General features: G+C 40.6%; 2 protein-coding genes across 3 annotated transcripts in view; one reads left to right on the forward strand and one right to left on the reverse strand.

Moving 5' to 3' along the window:
* Positions 1 to 10,196, reverse strand: part of gas7a (growth arrest-specific 7a) — a 43,568-nt gene extending 33,372 nt beyond the window's left edge. Inside the window, exon 1 of one of the 2 annotated variants that reach the window (XM_018661522.2) lies at positions 10,138 to 10,196. Coding sequence is in view for 1 of the 2 variants with exons in the window: in XM_051073806.1 (XP_050929763.1) it covers positions 536 to 538 (3 nt within the window). In the remaining variant the exon portion in view is untranslated. Of the gene's footprint in view, positions 1 to 535; positions 611 to 10,137 lie in introns of those variants that run through there. The other variant, XM_051073806.1, reaches the window with a different exon arrangement.
* On the forward strand, positions 4,907 to 18,801 carry LOC108873367 (myosin-1B). The gene is made up of 39 exons (XM_018661521.1): positions 4,907 to 5,210; positions 5,635 to 5,778; positions 7,015 to 7,171; positions 7,255 to 7,282; positions 7,364 to 7,472; positions 7,579 to 7,671; positions 7,764 to 7,827; positions 7,911 to 8,009; positions 8,097 to 8,200; positions 8,290 to 8,428; positions 8,526 to 8,644; positions 9,010 to 9,159; positions 9,245 to 9,415; positions 9,488 to 9,794; positions 10,148 to 10,224; positions 10,932 to 11,019; positions 11,097 to 11,214; positions 11,287 to 11,410; positions 11,499 to 11,635; positions 12,784 to 13,039; positions 13,112 to 13,354; positions 13,445 to 13,621; positions 13,709 to 13,854; positions 14,018 to 14,108; positions 14,199 to 14,588; positions 14,681 to 14,807; positions 14,881 to 14,999; positions 15,084 to 15,280; positions 15,359 to 15,542; positions 15,930 to 16,095; positions 16,187 to 16,311; positions 16,390 to 16,698; positions 16,796 to 16,999; positions 17,477 to 17,602; positions 17,686 to 17,856; positions 17,932 to 18,036; positions 18,120 to 18,215; positions 18,304 to 18,435; positions 18,511 to 18,801. Exons 1-39 carry the CDS (start codon positions 5,007 to 5,009, stop codon positions 18,529 to 18,531), a joined length of 5,817 nt encoding a protein of 1,938 aa, XP_018517037.1. The 5' UTR covers positions 4,907 to 5,006; the 3' UTR covers positions 18,532 to 18,801.
* Positions 18,802 to 18,884: the final 83 nt, after the last annotated feature.

Here is an 18,884-nt window from a genome sequence, read left to right on the forward strand (position 1 = left end):
GATTTATTTTGAATTGCCACAATGGGAGCTGTATCTTTCCAAAGGCCTGTCACTACTGCTGTAAGTGACTAAAATTTACTACAGTTTTTCCTATTTCATTAACCATAAAATTTATTTGGGTACAGCCCATAAGGAACAGTTCAAATCACTCTAAAAGTTTAAAGGATACTTTCATGATTATCGCAATGATATCGTTAATCACAATTATTTTGGCCAGGATAATCGTGACATGAAAATTTCATATCGTTCCATGCCTTGTCAGAATATTCAGGGGGTCACTAAACATGAATACATGAATGTCTGAGCAAAGTTTATCAGCAATCCATCCAATAGTTGTTTACACAGTTCAGTCAACATACAGCATGCTTTACAGCAACATAAAGCAGAAAAGAGCTGAGTAAATACAAAATCTCACATATCTCACTCTATGTCCTTTTATATTTTAATGTCTTTTTGCTGTAATTGCTGCACGTGATATAGATACAAGCCCTTCACTTCTTTAAATAATATGTAAGGGTATTAAAATGAATCTTACCATGTTGCTACACTATCGTGCTGAGGAATAGTGTCAGTCAACCAGCCTTTGGAAACATGAATGAGGAGACAGAGGGGATTATTGGATCTCATTACCGTCCAAAATGATCCTAAAGCCTGCAGGGTCACAGCTAACAGCACAGAGGGAAAATGGAAAGACACTGGATTTCTTTCAGGCTAAGTCCCCCTTTTTTCCACTTGTACAAAATAAAGGGGCCTGGCAGAGAGACATGCTTTGGTTTTGATCAGTGAGAGACATTTTCTATGAGTCTTTGTTGCGAGGAAAACATCCAGACGTTCTGACTCTAACACAAAAGAGGACACTGTGAGACAGAGCTGTGATGTACTTGGACACAACAAGGACCTTCCTGTTTTACCAGCTTGTACACTTCTGTTAACTCGAACGGACTCTGCATATATTGAGTGTCAGTCTGGTCCAACTTAACCCAAACAGATGAGGTCTGTCTACTCTCAGGAGAATGAAGACTCTTGTGGCCACTACAGGACTTTGCCAGGCCTTTTAGGACCTAGATCAGGACTTTAGACAGTTACGGTTTATTTTAAAATGTGCTAATCCACTTTCACAGCAGTTTGTGACATATTCACAAAATATAAGCTATTGATTTATGTACATGGACATGAATTTTCTGTTTTTTTCATGACACTCAGCACAACTTTGGAGCTAATGTATTTCAATTGGACACATAATTTTACATGAGTTGCAAGAAGTCTCATCTGGAGGGAATTTCAGTAAATCTGACATAAACGTCCACTTAGAGTCAAAGATGAACTGATTAAAATTTGGTTATCAAAGGTCAAAGGTTGCCGTGACCTCGCAAAACACATTTTTCATTAGGAACAATCTACTGCAGTTAATACAATGGCCCTTCCATAACATTTATCATAATGAAGTTTACACTTCCTGGCCACTTTATTAGGTACACCTATGCAATCCAATGCAATCCAGTACAACAGCTCTGTCACATATTCTCCTTTTATCTCAGGCTTAAATAAAACATAACAAACACCACAGAACTGTTGTATTAGATTGCATTAGATTGTACAGGTGTACCTAATAAAGTGGACACTGAGTGTGTAGTGGTGACCATATATTTTTCAATATTTGTTACCAATCAGTTGAAGTGTTCTGAAGTGTTTGTCACACCAGAATGGATGCTGTTTAGACTATAACCTCTATTTCTGCAGTAATTGGATTTAGTAAATTAATTAAAACATCCTTTCCATGTTGCTCTTACATGTATGTCGTCTTCTCCTCATTCTGTCACCACAGTACAAAGTTGCTTTGTCTAAAATAAAAGAGCCAAAAAAAGGAAAGAAAAAAGGGAAAACTAGGCTATTTTTGTTTCACTGTCCACTTTTTTATTGCTGATCAAAAGCACTTGGATGTCTCAGTGGAGAGCAGAATCCTCGAAGAGATCTAATATTAATGGCTTTTTCATCTTCTCGACATAAATGGGCTGTCTGAAGACGAGGGAAACAACCACATGCGGGATTGAGTTTATCTCAGTCTGACCGATCTCTCTTTTGTCTTAGATCTAAAAGAAAAATCTACGACTTGCTTCACGTCTGCTAAGATTTGGATGTTTATCTCACCTGCCTCAGTTTTACTTGCTCTACTTCAATTAACTGAAGGTGTCAAAAGAGTGGCGCTAGTATTATAATGAGTATTTTATCACCCCCAAGCATTTTCTTGACATTGTGTTTTCTATGAATTGTCAATAGTGATTGACAAGGGTCAAAAGTCATTCCTCTCTTGTCTATCAGGAAGATGTGCAAACACAGTGCTTGTTGGTGCAGATGACAAATATAATGTACGATTGGTGTTTTGGCATTGCAGTTAATTACTTAATTACTTCAGAGGGTTTCTAGTGGGCCTTAAGGAGGTTGTAGGTGTCTTCTGAAGTGGTCCTTTACAAGATCCTAGTGATCCTTCAAGAGGTTTCTAGTGAGTCCTTATGGAATTGTAAGGCGTCCTCTAGCAGGTTAAACACCTATGGGAGATTTTGTGGTGATGTGTTAGATGGTCTTTCCCACCACCATCAGCGAAACACCAAATGAGGCGATGTCCTTTGGCTGTTGTAGTTGACATATTGTTATGTTTAGGCAACTTGAACCTTAATATCAGTGGGCCTCGTGATAGTCATAAATTTAGTAGTCTTCATTAATCCACTTTATTTATTTATAGAAAAACTCAGTGACTCAGGGCTCAAATGTCCTGTAACCTTCAAGCTATCCCTGAATAAAAATCTGTTCTGCAGCATCCACACACGATCAAGTTTTTATTTGATGCTGAGGAAACTTGTAATGGTCTAAAAGGTTTGTATCTTCCTCAGTGTTATATGATTTACGAGCACTTTGGAAAGAAAAACGAGACGATAACAGCTGAGTTCAAAGAGACTCGCTCTGATGGAAGAAACATTCACCGTCCAACTGATATCAACTGTGCAATCAAAGTGAAACCTGAACCTTCGCTAAAATCCCGTCCCTTACCTCACCTTGCTGTGACATTAGAGCTACATGACTGGATAACCTCTGATGAGTCAGAAACAACTGACAGACGTATTCTCTCTGAGCTGTGATAGGTTGATGTGAATATCACCGGGCATCCGCACACACGAGTAACAATGGACTCCTCACTCACACTGGACTGTTTACTTTGGCCCGCTGCCACCATCTCATTGTTAAAACAACTGTATCCCACTCAGGCGTCAATGGCCTTTATTTCCGTACCAGCTGCCTGCAATAATCCTCTAAAAGGAATATAATCAATCCTCTTCAAATCCACTTTTAAAGGTTGTCTGCCTGTTCGTGTCCGGGCACTAATCACCTCAGTCTGCTTTATCCACCAAAATAGCAATTGTAAGACCCTCAGAACATGTTGGTTAATCAGGGGGAATATGCAGCTTACTTACATGTGAATGTGGTTGAGATCCTATAGATAGTATTAATAACCTGCAGCATCATGTCGACTCTGTTAATAGGCAGGCTGATCTTTTTTAATGTGTAGGATTTGGGTGGAAATATGCACTGAGATTTGTTAATTTGTTAAGATGTAATACATGGAAATATGATCAAAACAGACTATACAGAGTACAACATGATTTACTGAAAAATGTGGAAAATGTAGTACAAAGAAAATTTTGTATTCTGCAAATAGATCTTTATCTTATCAAATCAAAACTTTATATACTAATAAAATAAATAAAAATATTGACCAAAGGAGTGAGATTATTTTAGCTTGTTTGAATATTGTTTTTGTAGAATCAAGTGTCATTTTTTTGTTTCTGTCTTGTCAAGAGAAACTTCAATAAGAACATTTTGTGATTTTTTTCATGCATTAAGAGAAAAAAATGTCATAAAGGTTGAATATGAAATACATGTTATAATCAGTGCTACTGCATATGATTGTCTGCTTAATACATAAATTCCTCTGTTGAATTGACTCTGAAAATGTATTTTTTGCCTTTATTTAGAGGACAGTGAGAGAGAGACAGGAAACGGGGAGAGAGTAGGGGAATGACATGCAGCAAAGGTCCGGCCCACATGGTACGTGCCCCTAACCATTTGGCTATGAGGGCGCCTCTCTAGTAATATTTTTTAATAAATGAATTTGGATAAAATTTTCACACACTAAATTTGAGACTACTTATTTATATCTTTCACCACACACACTGTTGCTGCTGTTCTCTTTAAAGCTTATTTTTATCCTCTATCTTAGTTTAAATCCTACTTGTATGTCTTTCTATATTGTTTTGTGTTCCTTTTATATCTTGTCTTAATGCTTTTGTTGTTGGAAGGCACCTTGCCTGCAGGTGCCTATTTAGGTGTGTCTCCAGGTTAGTTGCATGCATGTATTAAATAAACATCTAGCACTATGTTGCATGTTTTCTGTCTCTTTTTTCTTTTTTCCTTGTAAAGCACTCAATCATATCTGGTTTTCACACCACAACTGATGTATTATATGTTGTTGGACAATTTTCACTGATAAACATTTCACCTTTTGAATTGTGTTAGCATGCATCCAGTATTCTTCAGATGTGACATTTTGCTGTGTAAAGAGCTATATATAACTCTGCTGCATCTTGTGCTTAATCCAGGATCCATCCTTACCCATGATGAGCAACAGGTTCGTGTAACTCTACCGGTGCATGACCATGTAAAGGAAAGAGGCTTCACACCAAGGACAATGGTGGGATATAAAAAGGGACAGTGCGACTGGTTATGTCTGTTTTTACCACATAATCTAGAAGAGCTACTGTGCAGGATTATTCTCTGGCATCTTTTAAAAAACTCCTGTTTCAGACTTCAGTCCTGAACTTTGAGGTAACCGCAGCGTTGCAATAAGCAGGTGAGTATAACAGCGATCTGGATTCAATTTCAAACATTATCCACATGTGAGAGAGATTTGAAATGATGCCAAAGGTGTTTTGTCCTTGATTCAGGAGGAGAAAATGAGCACAGATGGGGAAATGGCGATCTTCGGGCCAGCAGCCCAGTTCCTCCGCAAGTCTGAGAGGGAGAGGACGGAGGCTCAGTCTCGGCCGTTTGACAGCAAGACGGCGTGCTTCGCCAGCGATGAGAAAGAGCTATACGTCAAGGCCGAGATCCAGGACAGGGTGGATGGCAAAGTCACCGTCAAGACCATAGACGACAGAGTGGGTGGCCTGAAGGGTTACGCTGATAAACTGACTTTTTATTAGACACTGAACACAGCCAGTGATATGTTTTTCTGTTAAATGGGATGTCAGACAATGCAGGGCCTGGTCCCAGTGTGATGGAGGATTTTTATACAGCTTCAGGGTGTCTCTGTCTGTCAAATCTGCAATAAAAAACCTGCAGAATGTTATTGCTCTAGTTTCAACAGAGACATTTAGTCTCTCTTGACACTCCAAACGCTGCTTCACTTTCCACGAGAGTAATATTTTGTAAGAAAATGTGTGGACAGTGAATATTGTGTGTCCTTCAGCCTTTGAAAACTCTAGTCTAACTTTTGTTTATTCTCTGCAGTTGCATGAAGCTTTAAGCATCATACTCTGTTTCACTTTACAACCAAAGACATTTCTGTTTCTGCTTCCCCAGACTTTGACCGTCAGGGAAGACCAAGTGTTTCCCATGAACCCCCCAAAGTTCGATAAGATTGAGGACATGGTGATGATGACCCACCTCCATGAGCCGGCAGTGCTGTTTAACCTCAAGGAGCGCTACGCAGCTTGGATGATCTATGTAAGTTGTATGAGAAATATGACGCCAATCAGGGACATGATGGAAGATTGAACTTCAATTTTGTTTTGTCTTTGTACACTACAGAATTTGGGCTTATACAAAGACATTATACTTTTACTCAAGGCCAAAATAAGTAAACCCTCTCAATGATCTGTGCTAAAAAAAATAAATAAATAAATACAAAGCTCACATTTATATAAGTCGGAATTTGGGTTTGACACTTAAAAATTTAATAACAAATTATCTCCCAAGGAAGATTAAAATCATTGTAATATGCCTGAATACAGTCTGTTCTGGATATTATTTTTAACTGCCATCTGCTGCTGCTGATTTAATAGAAAGACTGACTCTGTCAACGCAGCTCATAGCTCATTGTTTTGATTTATTGGACTAATATCTCATTGTTTTACTTTGACAGTGACTGAACTATTAAAGGTTAAATGTTTGACATCCGATCATTTAAAAATGTCATTAAGCCCACTGTTTATACATCCCCAAATTGATCAGTCTATAATTCTAGAAAACAGCAGCCTCTTCAATACAAGCCTAGAGGTAGGATTAAAGTGACTGTTTTTGTTCAGTTGAAGTATCTAGCAGCCAGATAATGCGTCAGATTTGCCATCATTAGATTGTTTTTCTGAACTCTCACCCACTTGTCCTTGTAACTTTTGTCTCCCCCTTCTGGCAGTGAGAGTAATTACACAAGTGAAACAGCAAAGGTAAAACCAAACTTTAGCATAATATGTTTATTTGTAAAACGGGATAACTCGTTTTTGAACCAGGGTCACGTTTTTGGCTGTTAAGTCATTAGAATCAGTGCAGTACTGATCAAGAACAGTGAACCCAGACACCACGAACTGATGCTGCAACGTAAACAAACATTGCGTATGTCCACATGTACCTGCAGGTGAACTCTAATTTACTAGTTACGAATTAACGATAGAGCATGATATGAAACGAAAGATATTTTTATTTCGTCATCTGATTATATCGTCATATTGCACCGCCCTACTAGACAGGAGTACAAAATATAAAAATTGGTCACAAAAGCAAACAACACACTGGCATTTCAGAGAGGTCGCTGCCTCATAATACGACAGCATGAATTTAAGAAAAATGTAAGAAACTATTAAATCCTGTTTTTAATTCCCCTACCTTACCTTAGTTGCTACAATCGCAACATTTCCGTTTTCTGAAATTTTAAAATATGTCTATCTATCTGTTATTTCCCTGCAGACCTACTCTGGGCTCTTCTGCGTGACTGTGAACCCTTACAAATGGCTGCCGGTCTACAACCCAGAGGTGGTCCAGGCCTACAGAGGGAAGAAGAGGATGGAGGTTCCCCCTCACATCTTCGCCTTGTCTGATAACGCCTACCAGTTCATGCTCACTGGTACGTTTGCAGCCCAAAGTCTGTACAACAGAATAATTTGAGTTTCTTTCGCCATGTAATTGTCTTCTTTGTTTGTCCTGCAGATCGTGAAAATCAGTCCATACTGATCACGTAAGTACAGCAGCGATTTTTAATATTTAATGACAGATAAAACAATCATAAGTTGAAATCTGTACTTCTGATTTTGCTTAGTGGAGAATCCGGTGCAGGCAAGACTGTCAACACCAAACGTGTCATTCAGTACTTTGCGACAATCGCAGTGTCTACAGACAAGAAAAAGGAGATGAGTAGTAAAATGAAGGTGAGCTGGAGCAGGTTTTTTGACAGGCCATGCAGCAGGTAGAGTCGGTCGTTTGTTTTATTCAGAGAGGAGTGGGTGTCAGATTTACAGGTTTAATCCTCTATAGGGGACTCTGGAGGATCAAATCATCCAAGCCAACCCACTGCTGGAGGCTTTTGGGAATGCCAAGACAGTAAGGAATGACAACTCCTCGCGTTTTGTGAGTGAGCCGTAGGGACTTCATTTTGATTTAACAGGAATTTATTCAACACAGAGCATAAGATGTGACTTTTTTTCTTCTTTGTTGGATAGGGTAAATTCATTCGAATACACTTCGGCACCACTGGTAAACTGTCATCTGCAGATATTGAAACATGTAAGTTTATACAAATATTTTATAGAATATTGATGTGACTGATAAAGGTGCTTGAAGATAATTTTGCCTTTTCTTATGAAAAGATCTGCTGGAGAAATCAAGAGTGACCTTTCAGCTGGTGGCTGAGAGGAGTTATCACATCTTTTATCAGCTCACTTGCAACAAGAAGCCTGAACTCATTGGTATTCTGCTGAATCCTTTTTGTTTTAATTATTCTCTTTCTCATATTTAGTCAGATGCAGATTTTAACTTGATTTCTTTCTCTCAAGATCTGCTCCTCATCACCACAAACCCCTACGACTTTGCCTTCATCAGTCAAGGGGAAATCAGCGTCAAAAGCATCAACGACGCAGAGGAGTTAATGGCTACAGACGTGAGTTGAAAGCACATGAAGATTTGCTCTGTCTTTTCAGTTGCTTTACATATGACTTTTCCTGTTTTGCTTTGTTTTTTTTAACAAAGGAAGCCTTTGATATTCTGGGTTTCACTGCTGAAGAGAAAGCATCCATCTACAAGCTGACTGGTGCTGTGATGCATTATGGTAACATGAAGTTCAAGCAGAAACAGCGGGAGGAGCAGGCGGAGCCCGATGGCACTGAGGGTGAGGGCCATCCATCATACTATCATACAAATACAGGGAAAGGGTATAAATGGAAAGATAAATCCAAATCCAAAAGATGGCTTTTGTTTCATTGCAGAGGCCGATAAAGCAGCGTATCTAATGGGCCTGAACTCTGCTGATCTGCTGAAAAACCTCTGTTATCCCAGAGTAAAGGTTGGAAATGAGTACGTCACCAAAGGACAAAATGTACAGCAGGTAAAACTGCAAGCAAGAATTATTTTAAGGGATAATTCTGGTATATTTTAACCTTATCTTCTCATGTTTTTGATTGTAAATGTCATTTTTATTTGAAATTCAAACATTAATTCAAACTATATTTGAACTGCAATGACCTGTTCAAAATGTCGGCTGCAGTCTCTATAAGGTTATCAAACCATTTGAAATAATTTTACTCATGGTCCAGCAGAGGGCGCTCTATCAGTTTGACATATTTGGATTACTAACCTGATGGGGACGCAATTTAACGAAGAGTCAGCACTTGAACGCCACAGTCATTGTTTCATTTCAAATTCAATACACTCTCAAATTACTTGTCTCTTTTTATCTTTTGCTCTTTTTAGGTGTACAACTCTATTGGTGCTCTTGCAAAGTCCGTCTATGAGAAGATGTTTCTGTGGATGGTCATACGAATCAACCAGCAGCTGGACACAAAACAACCCAGACAACACTTCATCGGCGTTCTCGATATTGCTGGCTTCGAGATCTTTGATGTAAGACTGTAAATTGTATTTTTATCCACAGGTTCGTCAAGTAATCTCTGTTTACTTGAATATGATCTTTACTGTTTTTCTGTAGTACAACAGCATGGAACAACTCTGCATTAATTTCACAAATGAGAAGCTGCAACAGTTTTTCAACCACCACATGTTCGTACTGGAGCAAGAAGAATACAAAAAGGAAGGGATTGAGTGGGAGTTCATTGACTTTGGGATGGACCTGGCAGCCTGCATTGAGCTCATTGAAAAGGTATTGTATGGTGTGTAAGTTAAAACATTAGCCTTATAATACCTTTATTAATAAAAATGGTTTGTTTCTCAGCCAATGGGAATCTTCTCCATCCTCGAGGAGGAGTGCATGTTCCCAAAATCAACAGACACCTCTTTCAAGAACAAACTGTATGACCAACATCTCGGCAAGAACAACTGCTTCTTGAAGCCCAAAACGGTGAAAGGGAAGCCTGAAGCTCACTTCACCCTGGTGCACTATGCCGGCACTGTGGACTACAACATCACCGGCTGGCTGGAGAAGAACAAAGACCCACTGAACGAATCTGTGGTGCAGCTTTACCAGAAGTCGTCGGTCAAAATATTGGCAATGTTCTATGCAAGCTTCTCTGGATCAGATGGTAACTGAGTTTTTTAACCAAGTGCTGACAAATTCTGAACCTATATCAATCTGATTATTTCATGAAGAGCCAACCTATTGTTTTTTCTGAAAGGAAATGTAGTTATCACCATATTATGATTAATATCTACTATCATTTGCTCTGCATCATTGTGGAAATGTAGAAATGCAAAGCAACACACTGACAAAGGTAGTTTGCAGATGGATGATAAGTAGAGTGGTGTTTCCTGATTATGGATGCATATGGAGAAATACTGTTCATGCAAAATGAAAATGATCTATCAAAGTGAAACACTGCTGTTTAATACAGTCTGCCAGTAAGTAATGGCATTATTTTAATGTACCTTAATGCAGATGCAGCCGCAGGAGGAACGAAGAAAGGAACCAAGAAGAAGGGAGCATCTTTCCAAACTGTGTCAGCTCTGTTCAGGGTGAGATAAAAGTAGTATTATTAAAGTAAACTTCACAGCCATTTTTAGCAAAAAACACAATTTTTTAATTTTCTGAGACCATAAAATGTAATAAATTTAAAGGATAACTCTGGTATTTTTTAATCTCTGCATTAATTTCCAATGTTTTCAGATGTAAATAATTAATAGGAACAAAAATCTTTGGAATCAGTGCAGTATTGAGGACATACTTTGACCGAACCCACTTTGACTACATTGCAGAAAATAAAGCCCAGGTTCAAAAATACCAATGTTATCCCTTAAAAATTCCCAATTTAACACAGGAAAAACAGCTACACTGGAGCTAACTCAAAATGACTTAATCTGAAACTGAACAGAATTAACATTTTCAAAGCTCTGTGGTATTTTTTATTGCTTTTCTAACATGTTGAGTTTCTTTTAGAGAGTTACTTAAGATCAATACCACTCTCATATCTATCCTCTAAATATGAAAGTACAACACGCAGCTGGTTGTTGTTGGCCCCAGTTGCCAGTGTTTATGCTAAGCTATGCTAAGCTGCCTGTAGCTTTATATTCAATCAACAGACAGAAGAATGGTTTCAATCTTCTTCTTCAATCTCCACCACACAGTATATATGTATTTCCCAAAATGGTGTTCTATTACTTCAGTGAAAAAAGACACATCTGATAATTAGAAACCAAAACAAAACATATCAATGTTCTTACAGGAGAATCTTGGGAAGCTCATGACCAATCTGAGAACAACTCATCCTCACTTTGTGCGATGCTTGATCCCAAATGAGACAAAAACTCCAGGTAGTTTTGATAATCCTTTCACTTCTAGATATATATCCTGACAACCTGAATAAAAATATCCATCGCTTTCATCATAGGTGCAATGGAAAACCATCTGGTTATCCACCAACTACGCTGTAACGGCGTGCTGGAGGGAATCCGGATCTGTAGGAAAGGATTTCCGAGCAGGATTCTCTACGGGGATTTCAAGCAGAGGCAAATAAAGCTTCATATTTAAATGTTTAATAATGTTTGGGCTCATACTCAGGCCTGTTATTCCTCCTGCAGATACAGGATCCTTAACGCCAGTGCTGTTCCTGAGGGACAGTTTATGGACAACAAAAAAGCTGCAGAGAAACTTCTGGGCTCGATCGATGTGGATCACACACAGTACAAGTTTGGACACACTAAGGTTTCCTTTTGTTACAGCACACAGATTAAATGGCAGAGATATGAGGAGTGAATGAGCTGTACAGATGAATACTTACCTTTAATTTCAGGTGTTTTTCAAAGCTGGTCTGCTGGGAGCTCTGGAGGAGATGAGAGATGAGCGGTTAGCCCAGGTTGTGATGTCCACTCAGGCTCTGTGCCGTGGATACCTCATCCGGCTGGAGTACCAGAAAATGGTGGCCAGAAAGTAAAGACATTTACTACTATAAAACTGCAATATATGTTTACATGAGGAAATGCAAATGACACCGGACCAGATCTTTACCTCTATTTCGACATTATGTTGCTATCATATGGAGGAATAATTAACCTATAGTTGAGTGGGATTTCATAAATACTGGGATCATACACCTGATTTCTCCTAATGTAGCCATTAATCAAAATCTGCCAAGAGCTAAACGCTAATCCAAACATGCTAGCATGTTAACAAAAGTAATGCTAACGTGTTAAGATTTAGCATAATGTCGCCTTCAACATATGCCTTCACATAAGAAGTCGTAGACACGGTATGCTTCGCTTTCAAGTGGTCAAATCGTGAGAATATCGCTGCTAGGCAACGGCAACATGGCGAATATAAGGCGTTACTGTTTGCGTCTGGAAGGACGCGTAACGACAAAGAGAACATACGATGCTGGTGTGAATATCAACGCTTTCTTTAGACGTTTTATAAAATTTTGAAGAAAAAGCCTCGATGACTAAAATTACATTGAACGACATTTATTAACTTACCATCCAAAAGGAATTCGTGGCTTCCGCCTTCAACGTCAGCAATCACGTGACATTGGAACGTTCAAAAAATTCCAAAGTCGTGAATACCACAAGTGGGGAGTGTTCACTCTGATTCCTCCTGTGAACGGTAAATACACCTCATTTGAGTGCGGCATAATACTTAGCCATGGTCATCATCCTATTGTAGCATCATTAATTCATAATATCAGTGCTTGTATATAGTTTATGTGACCAAATACCTGCTAATTAGCAAATATTAGCATGCTTGCAGGCTAAACTAAGATGCTGAATATGGTGAACATTATGACTTGATCTTAATATCCTCAAGAGTTGTAATGGCTGCCTGGAAGGAAAGCAAAACACTCTCAGAAATCTGTGACACTTGTAAAATATAATCCATAAAGCTCATGATCTACTTTTTTCCTATTTCCTGATGAACACACCAAACACCACAATTCTATTTGGATGAGGGGGTAAAATAATACCTTAGTGGTTTAGAATAAAAAGATGTGTGTAAAGAAGAAAAATGACACCATTCGAGCTGAAATTTGCAGAGTAAACTTATCCAATTTATTTAATTTGTTTTATTTTTATTTATTTTGACAGGGAGGCGATCTACACAATTCAGTACAACTTCCGTTCTTTCATGAACGTAAAACACTGGCCATGGATGAAGCTGTATTTTAAGCTCAAACCTCTCCTGAAGAGCGCTGAGGCTGAGAAGGAAATGGCCCAAATGAAGGTGGATTTCACGAAGCTCAAAGAGGATCTGTCCAAATCAGAAAACCGAAGGAGGGAGCTTGAAGAGAAAATGGTCTCCATAGTCCAAGAGAAGAATGATCTCCTACTTCAAGTCCAAGCAGTAAGTTATAATGTTACAAGGTCAGCATGATTGCTATGGTTGGATTTTTATCTTTAATTTTGATGATAACAGGAGGCAGACAACCTGCTGGATGCAGAGGAGAGATGTGAAGGACTCATTAAAAGCAAAATCCAGCTGGAAGCCAAGCTGAAGGAGGTGACAGAGAGACTGGAGGACGAGGAGGAGGTAAATGCTGAGCTGACCGCAAAGAAGAGAAAACTTGAGGACGAGTGCTCAGAGCTGAAGAGAGACATCGACGACTTAGAGCTCACCTTGGCCAAAGTGGAGAAGGAGAAACATGCCGTCGAAAACAAGGTAATGTTACAGTAAACATATCTCACGTTGTGTAACACAGTCAAAATGTTGGTGGAGAAGTGTCATGTAACTCTTTAAAAATGGTTCTAGGTGAAAAACCTGACTGAAGAAATCATGAGCCAAGACGAGAACATCACCAAACTGTCCAAAGAGAAGAAAGCTCTGCAGGAGGCTCATCAGCAAACACTGGACGACCTCCAGTCAGAGGAAGACAAAATCAACGCTCTGACCAAAGCTAAAACCAAACTAGAACAGCAGGTGGATGAGGTGAGTTACATGCACAGTAAAGGCTGGAAAGGTAAACTAGATTTGCTATAATTAAGGTGCATGTGATGACAATGCTCATGTTTTTAGTTGGAGGCTTCACTGGAACAAGAGAAGAAGGTCCGTATGGATCTGGAGAGGGCCAAGAGGAAGCTGGAAGGCGATCAGAAACTCGCTCACGAGTCCATCATGGATCTGGAAAATGAGAAGCAGCAGCTGGATGAAAAGCTGAAAAAGTAGGTTTTCGAATGAAAATTGAAATGTTTCTTTTGTAAAGACAAATGACAGAAACCCTCTATGAGCATAATCAATGTTTTATGAAGCCAAGCTCCTGTTTGACCAGTAGGGTTAATTTATCTGTCTGTATAAACAAACAGTGGGCTTCACTTCACTTTACAGGAAAGACTTTGAGTTGTCACAGCTGCAGACAAAGGTAGAGGATGAACAAGCTCTTGGTACACAGCTACAGAAGAAAATAAAAGAACTCCAGGTGAATAATCAGTTAGCACCTTGAGTTTTAGATTATATTACAAAGCTAAATTACTTCTAGAATCACATGGTTGTAATCGGGTATCTTCAGGCTCGCATTGAAGAACTGGAAGAGGAAATCGAGGCTGAACGTTCAGCTCGAGCCAAAATGGAGAAGCAGAGGTCGGATCTGTCCAGGGAGCTGGAGGAGATCACTGAGCGGTTGGAGGAGGCTGGAGGAGCCACCGCTGCTCAAGTTGAGATGAACAAGAAGCGAGAAGCTGAGTTCCTCAAACTGCGCAGGGAGCTGGAGGAGTGTTCGCTGCAGCACGACGCCACTTCTGCCGCTCTGCGCAAGAAACATGCAGACAGCGTGGCCGAGCTCGGAGAACAGCTGGATAACATCCAGAGAGTGAGGCAGAAACTGGAGAAGGAGAAGAGTGAGCTGAGACTGGAGATGGATGACTTAGCAAGCAATATGGAAACTATGGCTAAAGCAAAGGTTGGTTTTTATGTCCATCTTGATTTTTAAGTTCACTTAAGTTCACCATTCAAAGAGAAGACAAGTGAATCTTTTCTTTTTCAAACTTAAAGATTAATTTGGAGAAAATGTGCCGTTCACTTGAGGATCAACTGAATGAGGTAAAAACCAAAGAGGAGGAGCATCATAGACTCATAAATGACCTTTCGAGTCAGAAAGCTCGGCTGCAGACAGAAAATGGTGAGGAACATTTTATCAGATTTATCAGATCACAGAGAAGCCGGTGCTAATTTTTCTTGCACTTGCAATCCAGGTGAAATGTCTCGGCAGCTTGAAGAAAAGGAATCGTTAATGTCACAGCTCACTCGGGGAAAGCAAGCCTTTATTCAGCAGATTGAGGAGCTGAGAAGACTTCACGAGGAGGAGGTGAAGGTGAGGTCCTGCAAAAGAGACGAACACAAGCAAAGTTTAAAAATGAAGCCAAGAGTTTATGCTGGTTCTGTACTTTCCTTTAAGGCTAAAAACGCCCTGGCTCATGCTTTGCAATCGGCCCGACATGACTGTGAGCTGCTCAGGGAGCAGTACGAGGAGGAGCAGGAGGCCAAAGCTGAGCTGCACCGCTGCCTGTCCAAGGCCAACAGTGAGGTGGCTCAGTGGAGAACAAAGTACGAGACTGACGCCATCCAACGCACTGAGGAGCTTGAGGAAGCAAAGTAAGAGGAGTCTCCACATCAGTTTAAAACCGAATATTATCTCCTCTCCTCTTACGATTACTGGATATTTTCCCACAGGAAGAAGCTTGCTCTGCGTCTGCAGGATGCAGAAGAAGCTGTGGAGGCCATTAACTCCAAGTGTTCCTCTCTTGAAAAGACAAAGCAGCGGCTGCAGGGAGAGGTGGAGGACTTGATGATGGACGTCGAAAGGTCCAACGCTGCTGCTGCTGCCTTGGATAAGAAGCAAAGAAATTTTGACAAGGTTTTAACCATTAGACTTAAATGTTGTGTACACATGCCAGTGTAGCTCAGATGCTCAAGCAATTGACAGCAAGGACGAACATGGATTGTAGTTATTCTCACTGCCAAAAGGGGACAAAAGTTCCCAAAAGTCCAAGCTAAAACCATTTTACTGTAAATGCAGTTTTAACACAACTCATCAAATAGCAAACCCAAGAAGAAGTGTAGTAGCAATAAAACCTTTAAGAATGGGATATTGTTTCCTCCATTGCCATTGTTTTGTCTGCTATTGTTGATGTTGTTGTGTTGGTCAGGTGTCCCTCAGTGGGACTGAAATCAGCAGGTACCCCAGGATAACCTTGAGGCTATTTGTGATAACATTCAACTGTCAACCTCAACCTTTCTGCAGGTTGTGGCTGAGTGGAAGCAGAAATACGAGGAAGGTCAAGCAGAGCTGGAGTCGTCTCTAAAAGAGGTTCGTTCTCTGGGCACCGAGAACTTCAAGATGAAGAACGCCTTCGAAGAATGCCTGGAACAGCTAGAGACCCTCAAACGGGAAAATAAAAACCTGCAACGTATATCAGCACCTTTTTTAAAATCTACAATAATATGCTGTTTTTTTAGTTGGTAAATGGTTGAACATAATCATATTTCTATTTGGTACAGAGGAAATTATGGATCTCACAGAACAGTTGGGAGAAACAGGCAAAACCATCCATGAGCTGGAGAAGTCAAAGAAACAGGCTGAGCAGGAGAAGTTAGAGGCTCAGACTGCTCTGGAGGAGGCAGAGGTATGTAGAAAAAAAAATATCTGAATATATACGTATGTTTAAATATACTCAATACGACTCCATGTCCCTTTTAATTAGGCCTCTTTGGAGCATGAGGAATCCAAGATCCTGAGAGTCCAGCTGGAGCTGAATCAGGTGAAGTCTGAGGTGGACAAGAAGATAGCAGAGAAGGACGAAGAGATCGAACAGCTGAAGAGAAACAGCCAACGAATCGTTGACACAATGCAAAGCAACCTCGATGCCGAGGTCCGGAGCAGGAACGACGCCCTGAGAGTGAAGAAGAAGATGGAGGGAGACCTGAACGAGATGGAGATCCAGCTGAGCCACGCTAACAGGCAGGCGGCCGAGGCCCAGAAACAACTGAGGAATGTCCAGGTTCAGCTCAAGGTGGGCCACAAACAACACCCTGTGCAAACTTGAGCAGTATTTCCTTTATTAGCACGCACTGTAGAAAATTAGACACTGTTTTTATCTGGCTCTGTAGGAGGTTCAGATCCACCTCGACGATGTCCTGAGAAACAACGAGGACATGAAGGAGCAGGTGGCCATGTCTGAGCGCAGGAGTAATCTCATACAGGCTGAAATGGAGGAGGTCAGAGCGGCTCTGGAGCAAACGGAGAGGAGCCGCAAGTTAGCAGAGCAGGAGCTGCTGGATGCCAGCGAGAGAGTCCAGCTCCTGCACTCGCAGGTTCAGATCTACTGTTCTTTTATCATGTTTTCAAGGTAGCCATTCCAAAGGGAACAGGAACCTTTACAACTTAAACTTAAGTGTCCCTACCTGCCTTTCTACTTGAGGAACCAGGGTCTAAATTAAGATCCAGGGAGATAATTTCACCTCAAAAAAAGTCCATGCTTGGGGGGCGATACTTTCTGAAGGTTCAGGAACTTTCAGGGACTGATTGGTCAAGTACCTTAGCATTGTTATACACCCGAAATTTAAAAAAAACTACAACCACGCTGTTTGGCTTGCAGTTTGTGGCTGACTCAGTGTCCGTTATTGTACAAATGATGTGAAATGTTTTGATTCTTAAATGCTAGAATCAAAGGCAACTGAACTTCTTTTAGGTACTTTGAAGATGTTTCACCCAGGTGGCCAAAAAATCAGTTAATGCAGGTTTAAGCCTGAAAACATCCACCTAATGTCAAACGAAATGATCTCTAACAGAACACCAGCCTGCTTAACAGTCGGAAAAAGCTGGAGGCCGATCTGTCTCAGATTCAGGGAGAGATGGATGACAGCGTTCAAGCATCCAGGAATGCCGAAGAGAAAGCCAAGAAGGCCATCACTGATGTAAGTCCTCCACAGGTGTTACGTGTCTGGATTTTTGCTTGAGAAAAGCAGCAATCTGCAGACTACTTGACTCCATTTTTCAGGCTGCCATGATGGCTGAGGAGCTGAAGAAGGAGCAGGACACCAGCGCCCACCTGGAAAGGATGAAGAAGAACCTGGAGGTGACAGTGAAGGACCTGCAGCAGCGACTCGATGAGGCCGAGAATCTGGCGATGAAGGGCGGAAAGAAGCAACTTCAAAAACTGGAAGCGAGGGTAAATCCTGCTACACTTTGAGAGAATGACTGGTTCTTGTTCTATCTGTAGAATCAATTAAAAACTCTTCTCCAGGTTCGAGAACTCGAGAACGAGCTTGATGCAGAACAAAGACACGGGTCGGATGCTGTGAAGGGTGTTCGCAAACTTGAGCGCAAGATTAAGGAGCTCACCTATCAGGTAAACTCCTGGAAAAACCTTTGTTCCTTTTCATACAGAAAGCTGTAGCGCTCAAGTATTTGTTGTCTGTTATCGAATATCAGTCTGACGAAGACAAGAAGAACATGATGAGGCTGCAGGAGCTGGTGGACAAACTCCAACTGAAGGTCAAAGTGTACAAGAGGCAGGCCGAAGAAGCCGTGAGTGACTTGCTTCTTTTTCTGTCAACCCTCACTCACAGGTTTTTCCAGAGTTAAGTAAGTTAATATCTTATTCTGTATCGGACAGGAGGAACAAGCCACCACTCATCTGACGAAGCTGAGGAAGGTGCAGCATGACCTGGAGGAGGCCGAGGAGCGCGCCGACATCGCCGAGTCCCAGATCAACAAGATGAAAGTCAAGAGTCGTGACATGGGAAAGGTGAGTCACTCAGCTTCTGGCATCACTGACAGAAATATTAACTGTTGACGTCTCGCTTATTTCCTCTTTCACCAGGCAAAAGACAGCGGCGAGTAGCTGCCATGAAGAAGAGTCTGCTGTGTCTCTGGAGATAGTATGCAACATACTCTTAATCAATTATGTGTTTATTTCTTCATTTAAAGCCACTTTGTGTGTAATTTCATGCAGTCTTGGTGGCAAATTATTCAGGCGGTCGAAGCTATGAGTTGGTTTTAGCTCATTAATTTCAGCAGGAGCTTGTTATTTTGCATTGTCATCTGCCATGTTGTCATTTTCTGCCACTAGAGGGCGCCAAAGCAGGAAGTTTTCTACACAGTGGCTTTAAATATGAGGTTTGATGATTAGCACCTCTGTGGTAGTGGATGTATGTTGCCTTAATTAGAATAAAATATAACAGAAAATCCAATTGT

Source organism: Lates calcarifer, linkage group LG11 (genome assembly GCF_001640805.2).
Source record: "Lates calcarifer isolate ASB-BC8 linkage group LG11, TLL_Latcal_v3, whole genome shotgun sequence".
NCBI lineage: Eukaryota > Metazoa > Chordata > Actinopteri > Centropomidae > Lates > Lates calcarifer.

Bases quoted from the DNA above. Each gene is read 5' to 3' on its own strand.
- LOC108873367 (XM_018661521.1), top strand. From the start codon at position 5,007: ATGAGCACAGATGGGGAAATGGCGATCTTCGGGCCAGCAGCCCAGTTC. The intron at 11,020-11,096 runs GTAGTTTTGATA...CTTTCATCATAG, and splicing joins AAATGAGACAAAAACTCCAG to GTGCAATGGAAAACCATCTG. The intron at 14,109-14,198 runs GTGAATAATCAG...GGGTATCTTCAG, and splicing joins AGAAAATAAAAGAACTCCAG to GCTCGCATTGAAGAACTGGA.